Source organism: Aquarana catesbeiana, linkage group LG07, assembly GCF_042186555.1.
Source record: "Aquarana catesbeiana isolate 2022-GZ linkage group LG07, ASM4218655v1, whole genome shotgun sequence".
Lineage (NCBI taxonomy): Eukaryota > Metazoa > Chordata > Amphibia > Anura > Ranidae > Aquarana > Aquarana catesbeiana.
This window is the reverse complement of record NC_133330.1, coordinates 236,763,340-236,784,585: the sequence shown is the minus strand read 5'-3', so window position 1 is coordinate 236,784,585 and position 21,246 is coordinate 236,763,340. Positions and strand designations below refer to the sequence as shown.

The following is a 21,246-nucleotide window of genomic DNA, read 5'->3' as shown; positions in this document are numbered from 1 at the left end:
TTTGATAAATCAGCAGTGTATTGAAATCTATGCTACATTTTTCCTACCAGTGGAATGATTTTAAATCAATTTGCTGATCTTTTAAAATCCCTTGCCAGACTCATCCACTCTTTCTGTGGGCCTTAGAGAGAGCTATTGATTCTGGCATGATGACAAGATAACACCAGACCCTAGATATGAGGTAATTCCACCTGCATAAGGCTGCATTCACACCTGAGCGTTTTCAGCTCATAAAACGCTCCTCAATTGCCTGAAAAAATGTCTGAAAAACGCCCAACAAGCAAAATCCCATTCATTTCAATGGCACCTGTTCACATCTGAGCGTTTTGTCACCTGATGCAAAACACCTGAAAAACCCCCTAAGCTCAAAAAAGAACATGAGCTTCTTTGGGGCAGATTACAGGCGTTTTTCTGCCTTTTACGTTAGTGACCTGAACAAAATTGCGGTAAAAAAGCTGTGGTAAAATCGCAGGAAAAAACGTGTGACTTTGAAACGCTCAGGTGTGAATGCAGTTTAAGGGCTCATTTACACCACAAGTCTCTGCGTTCACTGTGCCTTTCTGCATTTGCATGCATTTTCAGTACGTCTGTAGCACGTTTTTTAGAAAAAATTCTATTTTTTTTCAATGAATTTACTAATTTGCATTTACAGGCATTTGCACGTCTTCGCGATCACTTGCACGCGTTTGCGTACATTCATGCTTATTGTCTGTGCATTCCAGTATGAAAAATGCAGCATGCTGTACTTTTTTTAACATGCATGCAGTAGTGTAAACTGGGCTCATTAGAATACATTAATTTTTCTTGCATATGCATTTGTACTGCATTTTTGCTGCGTTTTAACCCTTCCACGACTTTTTGACATTTGGTGTTTACAAATTAAAATCCGTATTTTTTGCTAGAAAATTACTTTGAGCCCCCAAACATAACATATATATATATATATATATATATATATATATATATTAATATATATATATATTAATATTTTTAGCAGAGAATCTTGAGAATAAAATGGCAATTGTTGCAATATTTTATGTCACACGGTATTTGTGCAGCAGTGTTTTAAACACAACTTTTTGGGAAAAGGGACACTTTCATGAATTTTAAAAAAACGAAAGTAAAGTTAGCCCAATTTTTTTGTATAATGTGAAAGATGTTATGCCGAGTAAATAGATACCAAACATGTCACGCGTTACAATTGCACACACTCGTGGAATGGCGACAAACTACTGTACCTAAAAATCTCCATAAGCGAATCTTTAAATTTTTTTTTTAAGGTTACCAGGTTAGAGTTACAGAGTAGGTCTAGTGCTAGAATTATTGCTCTCGCTCTGACTATCGCGGCAATACCTCATATGTGTGATTTGAACACCGTTTACATATGCGGGTGCGACTTCCGTATGTGGTTTCTTTGCTGCGCGAGCTCATGGGGACGGGGGCGCTTTAAAAAAAATGGTTTTTTTTCTAATTTATTTATTTTTATATTGTGTTAAAAAAAAATTTTTTGATCACTTTTATTGCTGTCACAAGGAATGTAAACATCCCTTGTGACAGTAATAGGTGGTGACAGGTACTCTTTATGGAGTGTTCGGGGGTCCCCCGATCCTTCCTTTGTACTTCAAAGTTTGCTGTTTTTGGCGATTCTGAATACTGTATATTTTTTTTAAAACCGGCACCATTGGCAGCCGAATAAACGGGAGGTGACATCATGACGTCGCTTCCGTGTTTACAATCAGGAGACTGGAACGAAGCCGTTTCCGGCTTCGTGCCAGTTTGTCTCTAGCCGCCGGAGGTAGCAGATTGTCAATCGGGTCTCCCAGTGGGACGGGAGGCCTGTTGAGAGCGGTGGAGGCGGCGTCCCCTCCCGCTCCTCCGGTATAATAGCCGAGCGGCTTTTAGCCGCATTGGTTGTTATCCCTGGAAAGCCGACCGCTGGCTCTAAAAAAAAAACGGTACCGGGATGATGCCTGTAGCTGCAGGCATCATCGTGGTATAACCCCCTAAACATCTGCGTACGCTCGGCGGGAAGGGGTTATAACGCACCTGAAAGCATGTGGTGTATATGAGCCCTAAGGAGGTTCTGGTCATTGGCTTCTAATCTGGAACACACAATTCTAATTTCATGGATTTGAAAGGGTGGAAAATGTTAAGGTGTACTTTTCACCATATGACAACTCTGCATTTTTATTCATTTAGATCATGAAAATGTAAATTTGATGCGTCAATTGTTCAAGGCTAATACCTTCTATTTGTAGGCACTGTCTAAACCCTAGATCTAAAGTCTGCCTGTTCAGATATGTTCAAAAATGCAACAATTTCAGCAGGGTGTATATACTTTTTCACATGACTGTGTGTGTATGTGTAAAATAAATGAATATATTTTTATATAGTAATTTTATATAAGCTGACTAGATAGGACAAATGAAGATTGGCACCTAATGTGCTAGCCTGAGCTCTTCATCAAAGGCATTGGTCAAGAGATACATAAAGGCGTTCTCCAGGTATGAAGCTTGCAGGGCAATCTGTGAGATGTGCATGCAGACATTGCCTTTTTAGATCTCCTGCCTACTTGGTAAGGTTGAAGGGACTGCAGCAGCAGGTTTAGTTCGTTTGTAAATATTAACAGACCTGCCAGTATGTGAGCATTGTGTATTAAAGAGTCTAAAAAAAAACAGCAGAAAGTCAGGTTGCTAGGTTTTAGTTGGATAAGCGGCACAGAATGTGCATATAGACGCTTCTATTTATGAGGCCACTTGGTTAAGTTTAGGGACTCTCGATAAAGTCAGCTTTTCTTATAGAAGAATTCTAGGCATTTGTATGTTATACATAGTTATGTTGGTCCAGCTTAGACCAATGTAATTATGTTTGACATACCTGGCCGATGCCACTGGAAGCTACACATCTCAACTTGCTCCAGGGTCCCACGCCTAGTGGCTGCTCTCTTGCATTCTGAACACAAGGAGTCGAGCGCTGGGTACGGGCACCATTCAGAGAATTCTTTGCATTCGAACACCCTTGTTTTATAAACTATAAAATGCATGTTCAGTTTCAGCAGAAAAGTGATATATCGCACACCGTAGATGGCGCTCTTCTCCTTTCCATTTGTTACAGATGTCAACCTTTACTATCATGGCAAAGGTTATTGCTGGTGATCCATACACTGCTTAATGGAGATCTATGACCAAAATATAGTTTCAATATGTTTTTGAGTATTTATGAAACAAATTGGTTATCACCTTTATGGATGAGCATTCTCGCTTTTATAAATTTTATGTTTTCCAGACTGAAACGATCTGCAGCTAAGGTATATTGTACTACTATTCAGAACTTTTATTGTTGCAGTTCTGATCATTGTTAGAGGGCCCTTTCTTATTAAACATTAAGTCTTCTGGGTAAGCACCTGCTGTCTGAGTTCCATGTCTCCCGAGTCCCATATAAATAGCAGACTTCAGGAGCAGGGGATTCATCTGTGAGCACAAACAACCTGAGCCTTTTAATGTTCGTACTACTGGAAAACCGTTTAATGGTCAAAAAATACACATAATTTTAATTTAGAGGTGTGTTTTTTTTTTTTATACACAATTACAAGTTGTAACATATTGAAACAGACTATTTTAAAAGGTCTCCATGAAAATTTGAAATATTTTTTGATTCATATTTCAAAAAAAGGCAAAGACAATAATAACATACAGTCTCCCCTGTAAGTACCCTGATAATTGTCCTCTTCTCTGTTTTTTCCTGTCGGACTGCAGGTTCCTGAAGCGGGTGTCTGTGAACCTGGGCGAGATGTGGAAGGCGTTTACATGCAGCTTCTTTTAAGGGGAGGGGATTAGGTCGGGGGACACATGTGAGAACAGCAACACGCATGTACGCATGATACATACATACATTGTTCACTAACTTACAGACACCCTGATTTGTATTTTTTGGGTACATGGTGCATTTTCCGCTTCTGTCAGAAACTGCATCAGGTATCTGCCCTTCATCATTTCATCTTTTTATTGTTAAAATATTTAACTGGAAAACAAACTAGTGAATGTTTTGCTGCACTTTTGCCTCTATTTAAATTAGAACCCAGCAATCTGTGTTTAAGGCTCATCCTTATGGAACTGTATTCTCTATTACGTTAAAAATCCTGCTCCTCCTCATGGAACCAAAAAAAATCTATTCAAATCTTTCCAATAAACTTCAGATTGCCATCTGAGGTTTTTAATTAACCACTGTGGTTCAAAATTCCAATGTTTACATAATCAGAATCGGTCAGCAGTAATTTGCAGAATTTAAGCAGCACTTTAAATATTCACTAGAATGTTTGATTCTTCATAGCTATGAGGCTGGGTGCCTTCAGGATATTAACTTGCCAATGTTGCCTGTGCCATCTGCATTATTAATGCTAATCCTTCCCGCCTGCATGAATCATACTTCTGTCCATAACTATTCCATAGCCTGATTTTCCTTCCACAGTCTGCACTTCTAGACGCCATTCTGTCGGAACCACTTTTTTTTTTCCTTGACCACCAATCACTTAATATCTCCAAACCATTTTTTTCTTTTTTACTTTTGTTGTTATGACTCTTCATTATTGCTGATAACTTATTACATTCCAGTTTTTTTTAATTTTGGCAATCGATAACTTTTGTATATGTCTTGCACATGTGCCATTCTGGGCAAAAGAACAATCTGGCTCACGATGTGCCCATTAAGTTCATCCACACACACAGGTCATGGAGCAGTTGGCCAAAGACCGAAGATCTTCAGTGTTCTCTCCACAGACCCGACTCAACTACTTTCCTCTCAGATGCTGCCTTAAACTGGAGTGCCTAGGAGGTCGATTGCCAGTGTATTGTTAAATGGGTTATTTTATAGTTTCCTTTCAAACAGCTTAAAGCAGTGATTTATAAACCTATCCTCAGGGAATAACCTTTTTAAGACCATGTTTCTCTGTTGATTTAACCAATTCGTTTGTATCAAAGCTTTGGTTCAATCAGTTATGTTAATGGGTTTCTTATGACTGGTAATTTCTGAGGATAGTGCTTGAGAAACCTTGTCTTCTCAGTGTTTTAAGGTCTAACATGAATCCAGGCTGTGACCCCCCCCAAACACTGGGGAAGTCTACTGTGCTGCAGAAGTGGCCTCTGTGCTGGTTCTCTGTGGTTGACCATTCTGGATAACTTCATGTAGAATCCAGACCATGTAACACAATCATTGTATTTTGTTGATTGTCTTTAGAATTGTAGAGTATTTGTGGGTTAGGAGGTCCACTTTATTGCATTGGTAAACCTGTTTGGAAGCAATCGTTTTATTGTATAAATCTGATGAAATGAGATTAATAATTATGTGCACTTTTCTTTTATAAACAAGTGTATTGATCTGTTTTATAATGTACATAGAGTTGTCTAAGACAACTTGAATCACTCGTCTACCCCAACTTGTGAATTAACGTGTGTGTGTGTGTGTGTGTGAAGGAGGAAAATCACTCTACTTCATGTTTTATGGAACATATCAAACAATTTTGTGTAGTAATCAACAAAACCTATATTTATCTTTGGTATTGAATCTTCTCTGGCATTTATGAGAATAAATAGCAACATTTCTATAAAAAAAAAAGCTGTGTAAGGTTTTTCTTGCACTTGAAACAGGGGTTCTCTGCTGGTGAAGGTTGCCTTTAGAAGTTATTACACTGGCAGACAGCATTCCATGCCATGTGGGATGTTGGACTACATGGATTCCTATGTATTGTCTTGGTGTTGCTCATAGCAACCTCTCCCCTTTAAGTTAGCTTGTAGTAGAACATGAAAAAATCGAATTGGCTGTTATGGGAGGCTTATTTTATGTTTAAGCAATCTTCATTCTCAAACAGATACGCTGTTTTGAAAGTTTCCCTTCTACCACACTAAAGCTAGCCATACACACGTGGATTAAGAAAATCAATTGATTCCCCCATGTATGCTAAACAGTGTGGCTGTAGGAAATCCGCACAGCTGGCTTTTGTGAATACCCAAACAATAAGGCCCCTTTCACACTGGGGCGGTGGGGGCGTCGGCGGTACAACAGCGCTATTTTTAGCGCTGCTGTACCGTCGTTCTTGCAGCGGTATTCGGCCGCTAGCGGTTCGGTTTTAACCCCTGCTGGCGGCCGAAAAAGGGTTAAATCCGCTCGTACAGCGCGGCTATAGCCGCGGTATTACCGCGGTATAGCCGCGCTGTCCCATTGATTTCAATGGGCAGGAGTGGTTTAGGAGCGGTGAATACACCGCTCCTTCCCCGCTCCAAAGAAGCGGCTCGCAGGACTTTTTTTACCGTCCTGCGAGCGCATCGCTTTAGTGTGAAAGCCCTCGGGCTTTCACACTGAACAAACAGCGGAGGCTCTTTAGGGGCGGTTTTCAGGCGGTATTTTTAGCGCAATACCGCCTGAAAACAGCTCCAGTGTGAAAGGGGCCTAACTGCACATGATTGGATGCAGTCTGTTTTGGCTGAGAATTTTCCACTTGGTTCAGTTGATTTTTTAATCAACTTTTGTGGTGCCAACAGCTTGAATTGCAGCTGATTTAGTGGAAATCGGCTGAAATTCTAGCCACTTATGGCTAGCCCAAGCGCACAGTTACATGTTATGATTTAATTTTTTTGTGATAAAACAAACACAAACGATCTCCTGGGAATAGTGACAGAATAACCGGTTTGATCACCATTGTGACAAAGACCTCCTATCATGAATGACTTATGTCGTCTATGCTGCTATGCAGCAGGAGGGCTAGACAGACATTGTCAAAGCAAATCGTAATTGATTGCAGGAATTTTTCAGCTACACGATGTAGAAATCACATATGTAACAGTGTCTCCGACATTGTGTTTTTTTTAAATAGAAAAAAAAAAATGCTGCCCCATAGCCTAGAACTTCTCTGCTAAGTGCAGACACTGTCACTTTACCTGACAGTGTCTCTTTTTAAAGTGTATTTTCATTTTTGCTGTCCATTTTGAGAGAACCCCAACATGAGTTCCCAGTTATACACCGTAAAGTATGTGTGTGTGTATATATAGATATAGATATAGATATATATATGTATATCTATATCTATATATATATCTAGAATGAGATCTGCCAGCACAGGAGAGACGACAGGGCTATGGCAAACATAACTCCCAAACCCTCCTATGTGAACAGAAAGAGAGCCAAGTACGATTTCTCAGTGCTGGAGAGTATCTAAAACTGGTAAGCAGCAATTAAAAAAAAAAAAAAAAAAAAGTTATACTATGTAAATGAGAATATGTAACATATGTAAAGTAGTTATCCCAATCTGGCTGCAAAATTGGAAAAAAAACTGTTTTGGGGATGGGAGACTCCATTCTTTACAAAATGGAGTAGTAGATGGTGATGCTGTTGTTCAATTTGATCCTTGATTGAGCCATAATAAATTATTGTAGCCAACGGTCACCTAAGCAATAATTGGTATTTTGGAATTCCAAAAATGCCACATCGTGACTGGCCTAAACCATTTGGCTGCCATCCTTACTCCATGCCCACAGGTGAAGTGCCATTTTCTTTAAGCCTAACCACTACAAATAAGCTTTTTAAACCCTGTGAAAGTGTGTATGACTTGTTAACTGCTAGGATGAGTTATTAAAATGGATTTTCCAATATCATCCAGTGTTATATTCAACTTTTTTGGTATACACAATATTCTAACACTTTTGCTCATTTAATAGAGTCTGAAAAAAAAAAAAAAAAGCTTACCACTGTCAGAGTATATACATTTGGGACTATTTAAAACATTTGATTAGATTTTGAATATTGTATACAGGGGTTTATTTATGTCTTTTACTCATTGACAAAACTACAAAAGGGTAGTTTATATTTTTTTTTTTTTTTTTTAAACTTTAAAAACAAAATTGTACCACTTTACTGTCAGCATGGCCTGTAATTTGACAGGTTCTCCCAAGGCAGGGATTGATGGAAATATGTATACTTTATGTACGCTCACTGAGCTTGTGTCATTGTTGGCTCATTGTACCAGTGAAATCATTCATCAAAGTCTAAATAAACAATAAGGACTCTTCATACATGACTGTTTTCATTTACTATTTCCACACTCTCATCTGGAGCATAGCAGAATATTATGAGTAATAATTGTAAAAAAAAGATTTTTTTTTTTTTTTTTTTTAATCCTATATTGCAGAGAGCAAGGATTTTCTGTAATCACGAACAATCAGTTTTTAAGGTGTTGGTATCCTGCCTCAGTGACCATGGGGAAGCCAGTATCTCAGTTCGTTGAAACCTCATTTGTATATTGGGTACTTGATTAGACTCCTGAAATATTCCATGTTTTATATTAGGTTATGGAACAGGATGCCTAACAAGCTCATATTGGTGTGATGGCCAGCTGGCCATTACACAATATGGCCAAATGTTTCTCTGCAGATGTATAGATATTTGGAAATCGTGATCCCAGTCTCCTTCATTATTTAATAATACTTTATAAATATCAATGTATATGTCCCTATATGGGAGACCACCTTTAAGATATCAATCTTATTGTATTGACGGCTAGTATAAGAACATGTCTTCAATAAGACTAATTATCTGTCACATTCACAATCCTGAGGGCCTGTGTCAAGAGGGTCAGAACTGCTTCTCTCCCTTTTTACAACTTTATGGGAAAGTGCAAGCAATTTTCACTAGGAAGCCTATATATTTGCCTTGCATGGACTCCTGGGTCCATATCGCTGCAAATACAACACGGCTCTATGCAGATGAGACAAAGACACGCAAAATCCAAACTCTTAAGTCTTATGACAGCATTCTTGATTGTGAATTACAGCATATGCTTGCACTTAAACATGGGGTTCACAAGGGAAAAAAAATCCAAAAACTGAGTAGTTTTAAAGTTTTATTTTTTCCAGTGCATTTTTTAGTCTCATGTGCACTCAATGTTTTATTTTTCTTACTGGTAAATGCATTGTTGAAGAATAGTGTTCTCTGTTGAGAATATTTTCATGGAATAAAAATGGAAACCCTTTCATGATTGTCCTTGGCTCAAAGGTGTCCTGCTTCCAGCATGTGATGGTTTGGTTAATATATGCACTGGCATACACTCCTTTAATGATGATTTTATATTTCACTTGCCGCGTCTCTCTGTTTGACATTGAAGCCAACTCTGTTAAAACATTTTCTGTCACTGATGAAATTCATGTTTACTGTTATTAAGAGTCCTAATTTTAATAACATGTAATCTACTGCCATTGTCCATTCTGCTACTTTGAATTCAATTCAAAGTCATAAATAAATAATTGGTTTCTTATAGGTTACTAAAAAGAAATATACATATATAACAAGAGCCATTCCTAGGGACTGTATTTTTTAGAGTCAGTCTGTAAAACGCAAGTGGTCAGATTGATTTTTGTCTTAGGAAGGTGGAGGTTCCAGTTTTTTTGACAAAGCTGTTAAGATCTGGTTGAACTTCTGGTATCTCTCAGTCTGGCTTACTTGGGCTCCCTTACTACCCCATAGAAGCCGCATTTGAAATTCTGTGCGGAAGATCTCGCTCATCTCCTCATCTGGGTTAAAACCTAAAAGAGAAAAATTATTTTTTTATATATATTTATATTCTGAAACCATGTGCCATTAATAATATTAAGTTAAGCGAATTGTAAAGTCTTGTTTAAAAAACAAAAAAAAAAATTGTTATCCTTACCTGCTCTGTTGCAGTGGATTTGCACAGAGCAGCCTGGAGCCTCCTCTTTGGAGCAACGTGCTATGGGGGCAGCCGAGCTGCAGCTCTGTGTGTCAATTCAGACATGAAGCTGCTGTTCAGCCACGCCCAATCTCCTGATTGACTTTGATTAGGAGACAATGGTGCTGCTGCTGTGTTTCAGCCATTTAGGAGGAGAGTCCCTTGATGGCCGAGGGACTCGTGGACAACGCTGGAGATGCAAATTTTTTGGTGTTTCCTACCCTCAAGTAACAATTCCATAAGAATGGACAGAAAAATCACTTCAGGAAGTAACAGAGGTACTGTCAATTTTTGCAGTGCTTTACACACATCAGTTCCTGCCCTCAAGGAGCTTGCAATCTTTCTAATGTAGTCTTGGACAGGGGTATAAACCCTCTCCAATGAAACTATTATAGGAGGATGATGTCTTGCATAGCCAAAATTGGACAACCGTTAGGCTTCATGCACACTGCATTGTTTGACTTTTCCTTTCTCTCCCCCCAAACAAGTGTCCTTGCACACATAGGTGGTTGGAGGCAGACCCCCCCCCCAGTTTCACGTTCAGGAGAGAAGCGTTCCTGCAGACAAAAAAAAAGACCTAAACGATAGGCATATTTAGCACTTGAGAGTTAATGTTTCAGTGGCCAGAATAAATTCATATCCTTACCAATGAAATGAATAAACACCCAAATGCCTACTGCACCTAAATGTGATTGCCCAGCTTCTCTTAATGCCTTTGCTCCTGGCAAGAAAAAAGAAAACATGCCTAAAGTTGCATTTTGCAAGCACTCTGTGCATGAGGCCTTAAAGTGGTTGTTAAGCCACTCTTATGTTTATACCATCCCCTCTGTTAGATAAAGCACAGACGCATTTTATTTTATTAAAAAAAAAAAAAAAGCAGATTTCACAGCACCTCCTGGCGCTGGCATGACTCCTCGGTTCTCTCCTCTGCCCGTCTGACAACTCTCGCTGACATCAGCTGGGAGGAGGAGTTACGTGAGCGTCGGGAGTTGCTGTGAAATCTGCATTCCCCCCCCCCCCCCCCCCCAATAGAAAAGCACAGACCCTAGGGCACATGTTGTTATCTAACAGAGGGGATGGTATAAACATAATGGTTTTGGAGCAGGTACGAGCTGGGATGGAGAACTGTGGATGACTGGGGCATGTAAACTCTCCATGGTGTCAGGGCTCAGCAGCCATGATAAACCATGGTCAGTTTACAGGGAGAGCGAAGACCCAGGCAGGATCAGCCAGGTATTTCAGGCAATACAGGGGGCCAAATTACACAGCAAAAGCACTGTGCTGTTATACAGAATTTTTTATTTATTTATTTTTTATAAAGGGTAACAAACACTTTAATGGTAACATTCTGCCCAAGCACAGATTTTACTCTGGGAAGACAAATGGATCTACAAGAAGAAAACTGAAGACAGGATCATTTGGGCCACCTGATTTTAAAGTTTTCAAAACATTTTTTTTTTAAATCTAGGTTCTCAGTGTAGTATGATACCTGCAAATACCAAACCTACACAAAAGATCTAGCTATGATATATTAATGTTCACGCTAAGGGGCTTAAGTAACCAAAACCCTTCATAAACATGATGGAAGAAAGCCAATTATTATTATTATTCAGGATTTATATAGCGCCAACAGTTTACGCAGCGCTTTACAATATAAAAGGGAGACAATACAGTTATAATACAATACAATAGGATTAAGAGGGCCCTGCTCAGAAGAGCTTACAATCTAATAGGATGGCACTTCTTCTGGTAAAGCATGTGTGGCCTGGTGCAAGATGACAGGTCCTCTTTTTCTCTTACCTTCCAATGCCTGTTGTGCATTGCTTTGATACAAAGCTGCATTTTGGGCAATGAATCGTCCAGTTTCAAGGTGACTGAACATTATTTCACATCCTCGGTCATGGTTCTCCCACCAGTCCATTCCTTCAAATATGGCAGACTGGCGCTCTAACAGCATTAAGAGAGGTATCACAAGCGGCACAGTGGATTTCTCCCACATGGTGAATACCATTCCTAGGACAAGATGATACAAAAATTATTCTAGAGCCTTATTCATCACACTGCAGTTCAATAAATGGAAAGCATGGCCACCAACAAAATCATACATTCCCCCTAAAGAAAAAAAAATGTATGGAATAAGGTAGGTTTACTTCCATGCTTAAATAATTACTCATGATTATTAATTAGGGATGCACCGAAATTTCGGCCGCCGAAACATATCAGCCGAAAATGGCCCTTTCGGCAAAAAGCCAAAATAGTATTTTTGCCAAAACCGAATGGGGCGGGGCCTGGGTGGGGGCTTCGTATATCGTAGAAGAGAGGAGAGCCGCCGCCTGTTTGATTACAGCGCGGGAACATCACAGCTTTAATTTCAATAGCTGTGTGTTCCCTGCTGCGCGCCGTCACATACAGCCCCTCCCCCATGTCCGGGCACTTGGACAGATCACCCGTCCAATGGGACGGGTGATCTGTCTATTAAAGTGCCCGGACAAGGGGCAGGGGCTGTATGTGACGGCGCGCAGCGGGGAACAGGCAGCTATTGAAATTAAAGCTGTGATGTTCCCGGAGTTGTAATCAAACAGGCAGCGGCGGCTCTCCTCTCCCGACACTGGCTGCAATGGGGACACAGGCTGGCTGCATTGATCTCTTGTATCATGTCCCCAGTCTCTGACCATCTCCTGTACCATGTCCCCAGTCTCTGACCATATCCTGTACCATGTCCCCAGTCCCTTGCCATCACCTGTACCATGTCCCCAGTCTCTGGCCATCTCCTGTACCATGGCTGCAGTCTCTGGCCATCTCCTGTACCATGGCTGCAGTCTCTGGCCATCTCCTGTACCATGGCTGCAGTCTCTGGCCATCTCCTGTACCATGGCTGCAGTCTCTGGCCATCTCCTGTACCATGGCTGCAGTCTCTGGCCATCTCCTGTACCATGGCTGCAGTCTCTGGCCATCTCCTGTACCATGGCTGCAGTCTCTGGCCATTTCCTGTACCATGGCTGCAGTCTCTGGCCATTTCCTGTACCATGGCTGCAGTCTCTGGCCATCTCCTGTACCATGTTTGCAGTCTCTAACCATCTCTTGTACCATGTCCTCAGTCTCTGATCATCTCTTGTACCATGTCCTCAGTCTCTGATCAGCTCCTGTACCATCTCTACGGTCTTTGATCATCTCCTGTACCATCTCTGCAGTCTCTGACCATCTCCTGTACCATGTCCCCAGTCTCTGACCATCTCCTGTATAAAAATATTTTTTAAAACGGTCACTTTCGGTATCGGTGTTTTGGTTTTCGGGATCAAGGAAGATTTATTTTCGGTATCTGTTTCGGCACCAAAAAACCCATTCGGTGCATCCCTATTATTATTTATCGAAAAACACTTAAAAGGTTTTCATTTATTAGGTGGGACTGCAATAAATGGCAGAAGTTCACTAAAATGCCTTCTCTGAACTCAGCCAGGACTAATTTCAGATTAGTCCCAGAACCTTGTTAACCTGGGTAGTGTCTCCAAGTTGCATTCTAACTGTACCAGATAAATTTGTTTATGTAAATTAAAACCGCTGCCAAGTTTTCCTGATGACTGTGTCTCTATTAGGAACAGCCAAGGTCAATTCCTGTCCTAGAGACAGGGTGGAAAAGGTATTAAAACTGGAGCAAGCTGTGCATGGCAACCAATCTGATTCTTTCATTCATTTTCAAAGCTTACTAAACAAGCTACAGATAGAAGCTCAGTGGATGACATGTACAACTGCTCAAGTTGTCAAACACCCCCAGGATGGCACAAGGATAAAAAATGATGGTATATCTCCAGTGAATATAAAGACAGCAACAAGAACACAGGTTTAGTTTAATGGGGAGAGTGGTAGAACACCAGTCCAAACTGTATTGCTCTCTTTTTTTTCCCCCCTCTAACACCCCCTCTCATTTCTTGCCCTGATGAGGAATCTTACCAAAAATACATTTTCACTCCTATCCCCTCTATTAAAATGTTAAAGTAAAAGCTTAGTTGGAGCTGAACCCATGTATTCAATACTTACTTGTGTCTTTAAATGGTTTGTGATTTTAATTTTTTTTTTTATGATGGAGTGTAAGGGCTGCAGTAGAAATCATTCCCAAGGACTGTCTGCTGCTATGTTACAGCTCCCAGCAAAACCTTGTGTTAAATCTGGTAATGGGGGCCACGTGTAGATAGCTGGAATGAAAGTCATGTCACCGTGTGGCACTCACTGTCCAAGAGAGTCTCCCCAAACTCTCCTTTTGATGGCACATTTTTTTTCTACAGCCATCTACAAAGTGACCTTGGCTGCCAGCCTCAATGATGTTAATGTGAGGGATTGGTAAGAACAACAGCTATGAGTCTCTCTGGAGCTGTGTACAAGTGGGCTCCTATTGTCAGGGTGTCTCCAAATCTTTAGATGACTTGGCTGTCCAATAAAGCCAGCAGAAAGCACTGTTCTAATTGGCTATAATCATAACTGCATAATTTCCAGGGCCAATAATTCCTCTAATAATGTAAAGCTTTAGACCTTACCTGCACCTTCATACAAACTTTTGTTAAAGGGTTTTAACTGTTTCTCGTAAGTGATTGCAGTCTGTGTGTACTGATGTCTTAACATGGTCCAGGTTGTTTCCAGCCTTGTAATCTGTCAATACAAAAAGAAAATCTGTACTTGTGAGCCTTATCCAGTGGCCGGTTGTGCCCTTGATCTAAAAAAAAGTTATGTTTTATGTGTAGATGCAAGGGGGTTTCAAGATGTCATTTTAGATTTGTGGGGTTGATTTACTAAAACGGGAGAGGGCAAAATCTGGTGCAGCTCTGCATAGAAACCAATCAGCTTCCAGGTTTTTGTCAAAGCTTAAAGGGGTTGTAAAGCTTTGTGTTTTTTCACCTTAATGCATTCTATGCATCAAAGTGAAAAAACACCTTGCCCCCCCCCCCCCCCCCAGCCCCCATTTTACTTACCTGACCCCCGAATCTCCCTGATCGCGATCCCGCGTTGCTTTCGCCCGGCTTTTGTGGGCTCTTCATTGGATGATTGATAACAGTGCAGCCATTGGCTCCCGCTGCTGTCAAATCAATGACCTGGGGAGGTGGGGCCGAGTGATACACTTGGCGGCTATGGCTGCTGACTGTATCACACGGGAGCACGCCCGCAAGCTCTCCCCCTTGGGAGAGCGCTTCCCAGAGGGGGGTTAGTCTTGCGGGGGAGGAGCTGAGGGACCCCAGAAGACGAGGATCGGGGCTACTCTGTGCAAAACGAACTGCACAGTGGAGGTAAGTATGGTATGTTTGTTATTTAAAAAAAAAATTAAACCTTCACAACCCCTTTTAATTGAAGAAGCTGAAGTTAGAAGTTGATTGGCTACCATGCAAAGCTGCACCAAATTTTGCACTCTATTTTTAATAAATCAACCCCATGGTGTTGCTATTGTGAATAAGTCTTTGCATTTTTTTATGCAAGTCCATGGTAACCTACTTAATTTATAATGAGGTCATAAAACAAAATAAAAAAATGAAATGCTCAAAGACAAAAAAGGAACATGACCGTTACTAAACAGCATCTACCATTTTATTATGGGTTCCTGCACTATGTGCATCATTTCCACTCTTAGTACCTAGTGTCTGTATGAATTTTATTTCTATGATTTAGAGCAGGGATCTCCAAACTTACCAAAGGGCCAGTTTACTGTCCTTCAAACTTTAGGGGGGCCGGACTGTGGTCAGTGGGAGTAGAAAATATCCTAGTGTCAGTGGGCATAAACAGTGCCCCATCTTTGGTATTAGGGGAGGAATAGTGCCCCATTGTTGGGTGTCAGTGGGAGGAATAGTGCCCCATCATTGGTGTCAGAGGAAGCTTGAGGCTCAAAGAGCAAAGCAATGTGTCTCAGCATATAGAGTTTACAAATAATGTAATGTAAGTACAGATCCTTGGAGACATAGTGGTTAACCAGATCATTAAAATTCCCTTCATTTCAGGAAAACTTACTGACAAGTTTCTAATCTCTCTAAGATTTTGAACCCTGATTTACCCTTGATAAATTTCAAACTAATAAGTAAGCTTCACACAATGCAGCAGTGGGCTTAGATTACAATAACATGATGCTACTGAGTTTCACAAGGCATCCTGTGTGGTTAAGTCAGGCGTGTAAGTCTAGAGAAAGAGCAACTCCAGCCAACAGACTTGCTTAGGCTTTGCAGCAAATGGTTAAAGTGACTGTCACCAAGGTAGGTGATGTAGTACAGCATTGATTAAATCTATGGCACAAATAATTGACTGCTAGGATCTTAAATTTGACTAAAGTGTACCGTTGATTTAATTTGTTCTCAGGGATTTTCTGCTAAAAACATGAAAAGGTCATTACCGTTGCCTAATAAAATAAAAATGGATGCTGGTCATCCTTACCTGAGGCATCTCAAGTGCTTTCATGATGGAAGAGAATGCAAAGAAATCTCCCAATTCCTTCAGTTCCACTGCAATTTGGATGATCTTGTTAAGTGTTGTAACCCTTTCCTCAGAGCTGCCGGTACATCCCAAAATGTCCACTGCAATTCCTATAGCCATTGTGGTGTGCCTGGAAAATGAACATGAGGGTATGAAAATCTACCTAAAAGGAGATAGAGGAGCATTCATAAAAGGCTCTTCTGAACGCCTTTCTCCTGACAGGGGAAAAGCAGCATTTTTCAAACGCATTCAGGCGTTTGGCTGTTTATTAATTTCATTGGCCAGAATATTCATGTTTTCTGGCCACTGAAATGAATAAACACTCAGGCACTAAACGTGCCTAGCGTTTATCCAGGTTGCGTGCATTCCGATTTCTGCCTCTAAACTCCTGTAAATATCTGTGTGCATGCAGGCTAACAGAGGAGCATTTAGGGGCAGAAAATGAGAGCCAAATGCCTGTAAAACAGGGTTTTGACCGCTGCAGAGTGCACGAGGCCTCAAAACAGAACTAAAGAAAATGGCAAACTGCAAGCAGCCAGGCTATCTATCGCAGAAGAGAAATGCTATGTTCCTAGTACAATAAAATAAAATGACCTGCCTGTTCACAGCCTTCTTTACAATGTGCAGCTAAAGGTACATTCTCTGCAGGAAGCTTATGTGTTGGGATGAGTGAACTCCTGCGTAGAGATGTGAAGGGCCGGAAAAAAAACTGAAAAATTCGGGGAAAAAAACATTTTTTTTTTTGCCTGAAGGCTTTTTTCTTTTTTTTCCAAAAAATTGGAAAAATTGAAAAAAGAAAAAAAAAAGTGGAATATTTTATTTTAACATGATGAATAAAAAAATTTTAAGACAGGGTGTTCAAATATTTTCCAAATCATTTCTAAAAAAAAAAAAATGTATGATATCAGATTATTCTAATTTCTGTGCACTGAGGACAAGCAAGTCCTTGGTAACAAACTGAACCCTCCAATGCAAGAACAGTATGCATTTCTTCCTTTAGGAGGTGCTGTGCTGCTATTGTAACAAGAATCGGTCCAGTCCAACCTTAAGTTTTTAGAAGTTCCTAATTGTGATGACGGACAAAAAAAAAAGTAGCTGCAGAGATGGGTACTGACAATTTCAGCTCAGAAAATGATTCTGATTAAATGTCCATTAAAACTTAGTCCCACTCTCTTCTTAACACTCCCCCCATCTTCAATTCTTTTTATGAGAATGGGGTTTTTATTTTTATTTAATACTGTAGAGAGGAAATATGAAAAATTGGTACTTTTTGAAAATTGTTTTGTGGAGGCTTTTAGGCTGTTCCACATAAACTAGTAAGCAGTTCAGGAGATTGTTGATCCCTTTGTTACACATAAATATTATAAAAAAAAGTAAATTCTGTTTGTGATAATTGTTTGGCTACACTATATTTTTAATATGCTAGTTGTGATAATTTTAGCCAAGTCAAATTGTCCATAGTCATATTTTATGTTCCTAAAGTAACAGAATGACTTTCAATCTTAAAAAGACAAAAAAGTGCTAATGTAGCATTTTTTTCAATTTTTCCGAAAATTTCATTTTGTTTCCCCCAAAAAAACGGACAAAAACAGGTTTTTTTCCGAGCATTAAAATTTCCGGAAATTTTACATCTCTACTCCTGCGCAGGAGTTATGTCATCCCGTGACGTCCAATCAAGACGGCTGAAGACCTGACAATCCAAAGAAACCAGGAGAAGAGGTCGGTGGTGGTGATGGACCTTGCAGACCTCAGATCAGAGACATCTGCAGCTTTAATAATTTATAGTTTGCATAAAATTCATTCTTGGGATGCAATGTTTACTTTTTCAAAAACCTGTACTGTGTATCAATAAAAACTTCATCCTAATAAGCAAATTCATTGGGTGAAAGGCAGCAAATGAACAGAGCTGCTGAGTTTGGTGGATTAATATACTGGCAGTTAACACTTGTACTAAAAGGGCTGAGCTGCGAGTGAAGAATTTTTACACTGATAGGTCACAGACTGGGAGGCAACAGTAGGGGGTTCAGCTGCCAAGAACATAAGGACTACGGCACGGGCATCAGACTTTAGATTACTTATCTATGGGCAAGCAACCCAGTCCAGGAAGAAGATACTGACGGTCTAATACCACTGACTTCAATGGCTGGTCTGCCAACAGGTAGACAGGATGCACACAGGCTTTACATTGAAGTCAATGGCATCTGGGGTCCACAAGAATTAATACAAGGTTTCTAATTTATTAAGAATACACAAGATATAGAGTCACAGTAAAATGAAATGGAGGTTTATTTATCCACTGTAGGAAGAATGCCTGTTATGGGCCTAAAAGGGTATCCGGGAGGGAGGGTATAGGGCAGGGATATGCAATTAGCGAACCTCCAGCTGTTGCAGAACTACAAGTTCCATGAGGCATAGCAAGACTCTGACAGCCACAAGTATGACACCCAGAGGCATGATGGGATAGTTTTGCAACAGCTAGAGGTCCGCTAATTGCATATCCCTGGTATAGGGGATGGAAGGATGGGATTATAAAGGTAAGAGATGGGCAGGGGATATGTTCTCCAAAAAACACTCTAGTGCTAAAACCAATTATCAATCTTGCCTCTTTTGATAATGTCAATCAAGGGTACAGCTCTCAACAGACCGGAAAGTATTTCAAACAAGCTGCAAAAAACACGGGAGGGTGCAGACACCTTGTGCATTAGATTGGTTGAATGATATACAGTGGGGACGGAAAGTATTCAGACCCCCTTAAATTTTTCACTCTTTGTTATATTGCAGCCATTTGCTAAAATCATTTAGGTTCATTTTTTTTTCCTCATTAATTTACACACAGCACCCCATATTGACAGAAAAACACAGAATTGTTGACATTTTTGCAGATTTATTAAAAAAGAAAAACCTTTTTTCAGACCCTTTGCTGTGACACTCATATATTTAACTCAGGTGCTGTCCATTTCTTCTGATCATCCTTGAGATGGTTCTACACCTTCATTTGAGTCCAGCTGTGTTTGATTATACTGATTGGACTTGATTAGGAAAGCCACACACCTGTCTATATAAGACCTTACAGCTCACAGTGCATGTCAGAGCAAATGAGAATCATGAGGTCAAAGGAACTGCCTGAAGAGCTCAGAGACAGAATTGTGGCAAGGCACAGATCTGGCCAAGGTTACAAAAAATTTCTGCTGCACTTAAGGTTCCTAAGAGCACAGTGGCCTCCATAATCCTTAAATGGAAGACGTTTGGGACAACTAGAACCCTTCCTAGAGCTGGCCGTCCGGCCAAACTGAGCTGAGCTTAAATGATTTTAGCAAATGGCTGCAATATAACAAAGAGTGAAAAATTTAAGGGGGTCTGAATACTTTCTGTCCCCACTGTACATTCAGATTTAGGGAGACCGCACCTCCTCGTTTGTCCATATCCTCCGTTTTAGGGACTGACTATGGTTGCTATGATAAGCGTACAGGGTTCTAGGAATACACTTGTTTATATGTTTGGTATGGTCTTAACTATTGTAGTGTGTATGAGGTTGAATTGTTCTTTTCGAATTGTCCTTTTTAAATAATTCACAAATAAATACATTACAAAGAATTTAAATGCTATAAGGTTATACTTACTTGCTTGGGCAATCTGGCAATAACCAATAGAGCCTTTTTGGTGGTTGCAACGATCTGTAGGCTCATAGAGCCTCCGCACTCCTGCCATCAGTGTGCATGCTCCATTTAATATATACATGGCTTACTGTGGAGGAAATCCCACCTGTCTATATTACTATGGCCCAGGGCTTGACAAATTTGCTTTGAATCTAGAAACCAGTTTTTTTTTCTTAAAGCGGAAGTAAATCCATCCATAAAACCGTTTCATTTCTGCATGTTCCAGAAATGTAACACTCCCATTGGTTGTGCTCTCAACCAAATTGTCAAACCATCCAATGGCTGGTGTCAAAACTGATCACATGTGCAGCATCATGGCAGTTGTAGATTAACAGAACAACAGAGGCAAAGATGGCAGCTTCCTTGGCTGAAAACGATAGGGGGGGTTACTTACACTTTAACTAATAAAGCTTTATTTTCAATGACAAAACACTATCTCTTATGTAACCCTGACCACAGGGTTTTTATTTTTTTCTAAACCAAGAAAAGACTGAACATTTTGAAAAAAAAATTTCTTAATTCCTGTTACAAAATTTGGCAAATAAGTACGTTTTCTTCTGCACTGACGTGTGCTGAGGAAGCTGCATTGATGGGCAATGATAGATGGCACTGATAGGCTGCACTGATTATCAGTGTAAATGTGCCGGTCAGAATTGCCAGTTACCAGCTGTCCTTTCCTCATGTTGTGACAGCGCGCAAGGAAAGTACTGCTGATAACTGGCAAGTCTGTTTATCATGTGATCAGCTGTGATTGGATACAGCTGATCACATGGTAAAGGGCTGCTGTGATTGGCCCTTTAGCTTGATCTGTGGTCAGCTGTGTCCAAAGAACACAGCCCGGAGGTGTTCAGGGGGGTGGGGCTTTGGGAGGACATCAATAGACACCCCCCCAGAACTAGCCAACCGTGTGGTCAGCAACCAGCTGCCCGGCACTCTGAACTGCATGTCTGGGGTGTCAGGCAATAGAAATCGCTACACCTGGGAATGGGCTGACAAAAGCGCTTGGGATTTGTCGACCCCTGTCTACAGCTTATGTTTGGATCTGATCCTTGACTGACAGCTCCACTCTACTTTGCATGGCCGGGGGGGGCTGGAAATTAGTCCTGTTCCTAGCCTGCGCTACACTGTAGTAAAAAAGAACGAAAGGCATGTGACCCAATTATGAACAAAATGAAAAAGGCTATTACTACTAAGGCACTTTCCATGTAAGTGAATGGCTGGTGGCGTGACCATTTAGATGTTGGAGTAATTGCAAGGTTTAGAATTACTTTAAATAGACTGTGCAGTACCAGGGAAATTGCACAAAAAATTCCAGCAGCATTTCAGAAAAGTGAGATGTATTCTATAAAAGATAATTGCGGAAAGGAGAGGATCCAAAAAGAATGGATGTGCTAAACATTAGTTAGAGGGCCATTGCAG

General features: G+C 40.4%; 2 protein-coding genes across 6 annotated transcripts in view; one reads left to right on the top strand and one right to left on the bottom strand.

The window, feature by feature from the left end:
- FNBP1L (formin binding protein 1 like) overlaps positions 1-8,058 on the top strand; it is a 305,643-nt gene extending 297,585 nt beyond the window's left edge. For all 4 annotated transcript variants that reach the window (XM_073593122.1, XM_073593119.1, XM_073593121.1 and 1 more), the window contains one exon: positions 3,756-8,058. In XM_073593122.1, coding sequence (XP_073449223.1) covers positions 3,756-3,763 — 8 coding nt within the window. In that variant the 3' untranslated portion in view covers positions 3,764-8,058. The remainder of the gene's footprint in view (positions 1-3,755) is intronic.
- Positions 8,059-8,874: 816 nt separating this feature from the next.
- The window catches only part of BCAR3 (BCAR3 adaptor protein, NSP family member), a 197,030-nt gene continuing 184,658 nt past the window's right edge, over positions 8,875-21,246 (bottom strand). For both annotated transcript variants that reach the window (XM_073593116.1, XM_073593117.1), the window contains 4 exons: positions 16,133-16,301; positions 14,260-14,371; positions 11,531-11,743; positions 8,875-9,566 (listed from right to left, as the gene is read on the bottom strand). In XM_073593116.1, coding sequence (XP_073449217.1) covers positions 9,403-9,566; positions 11,531-11,743; positions 14,260-14,371; positions 16,133-16,301 — 658 coding nt within the window. In that variant the 3' untranslated portion in view covers positions 8,875-9,402. The remainder of the gene's footprint in view (positions 9,567-11,530; positions 11,744-14,259; positions 14,372-16,132; positions 16,302-21,246) is intronic.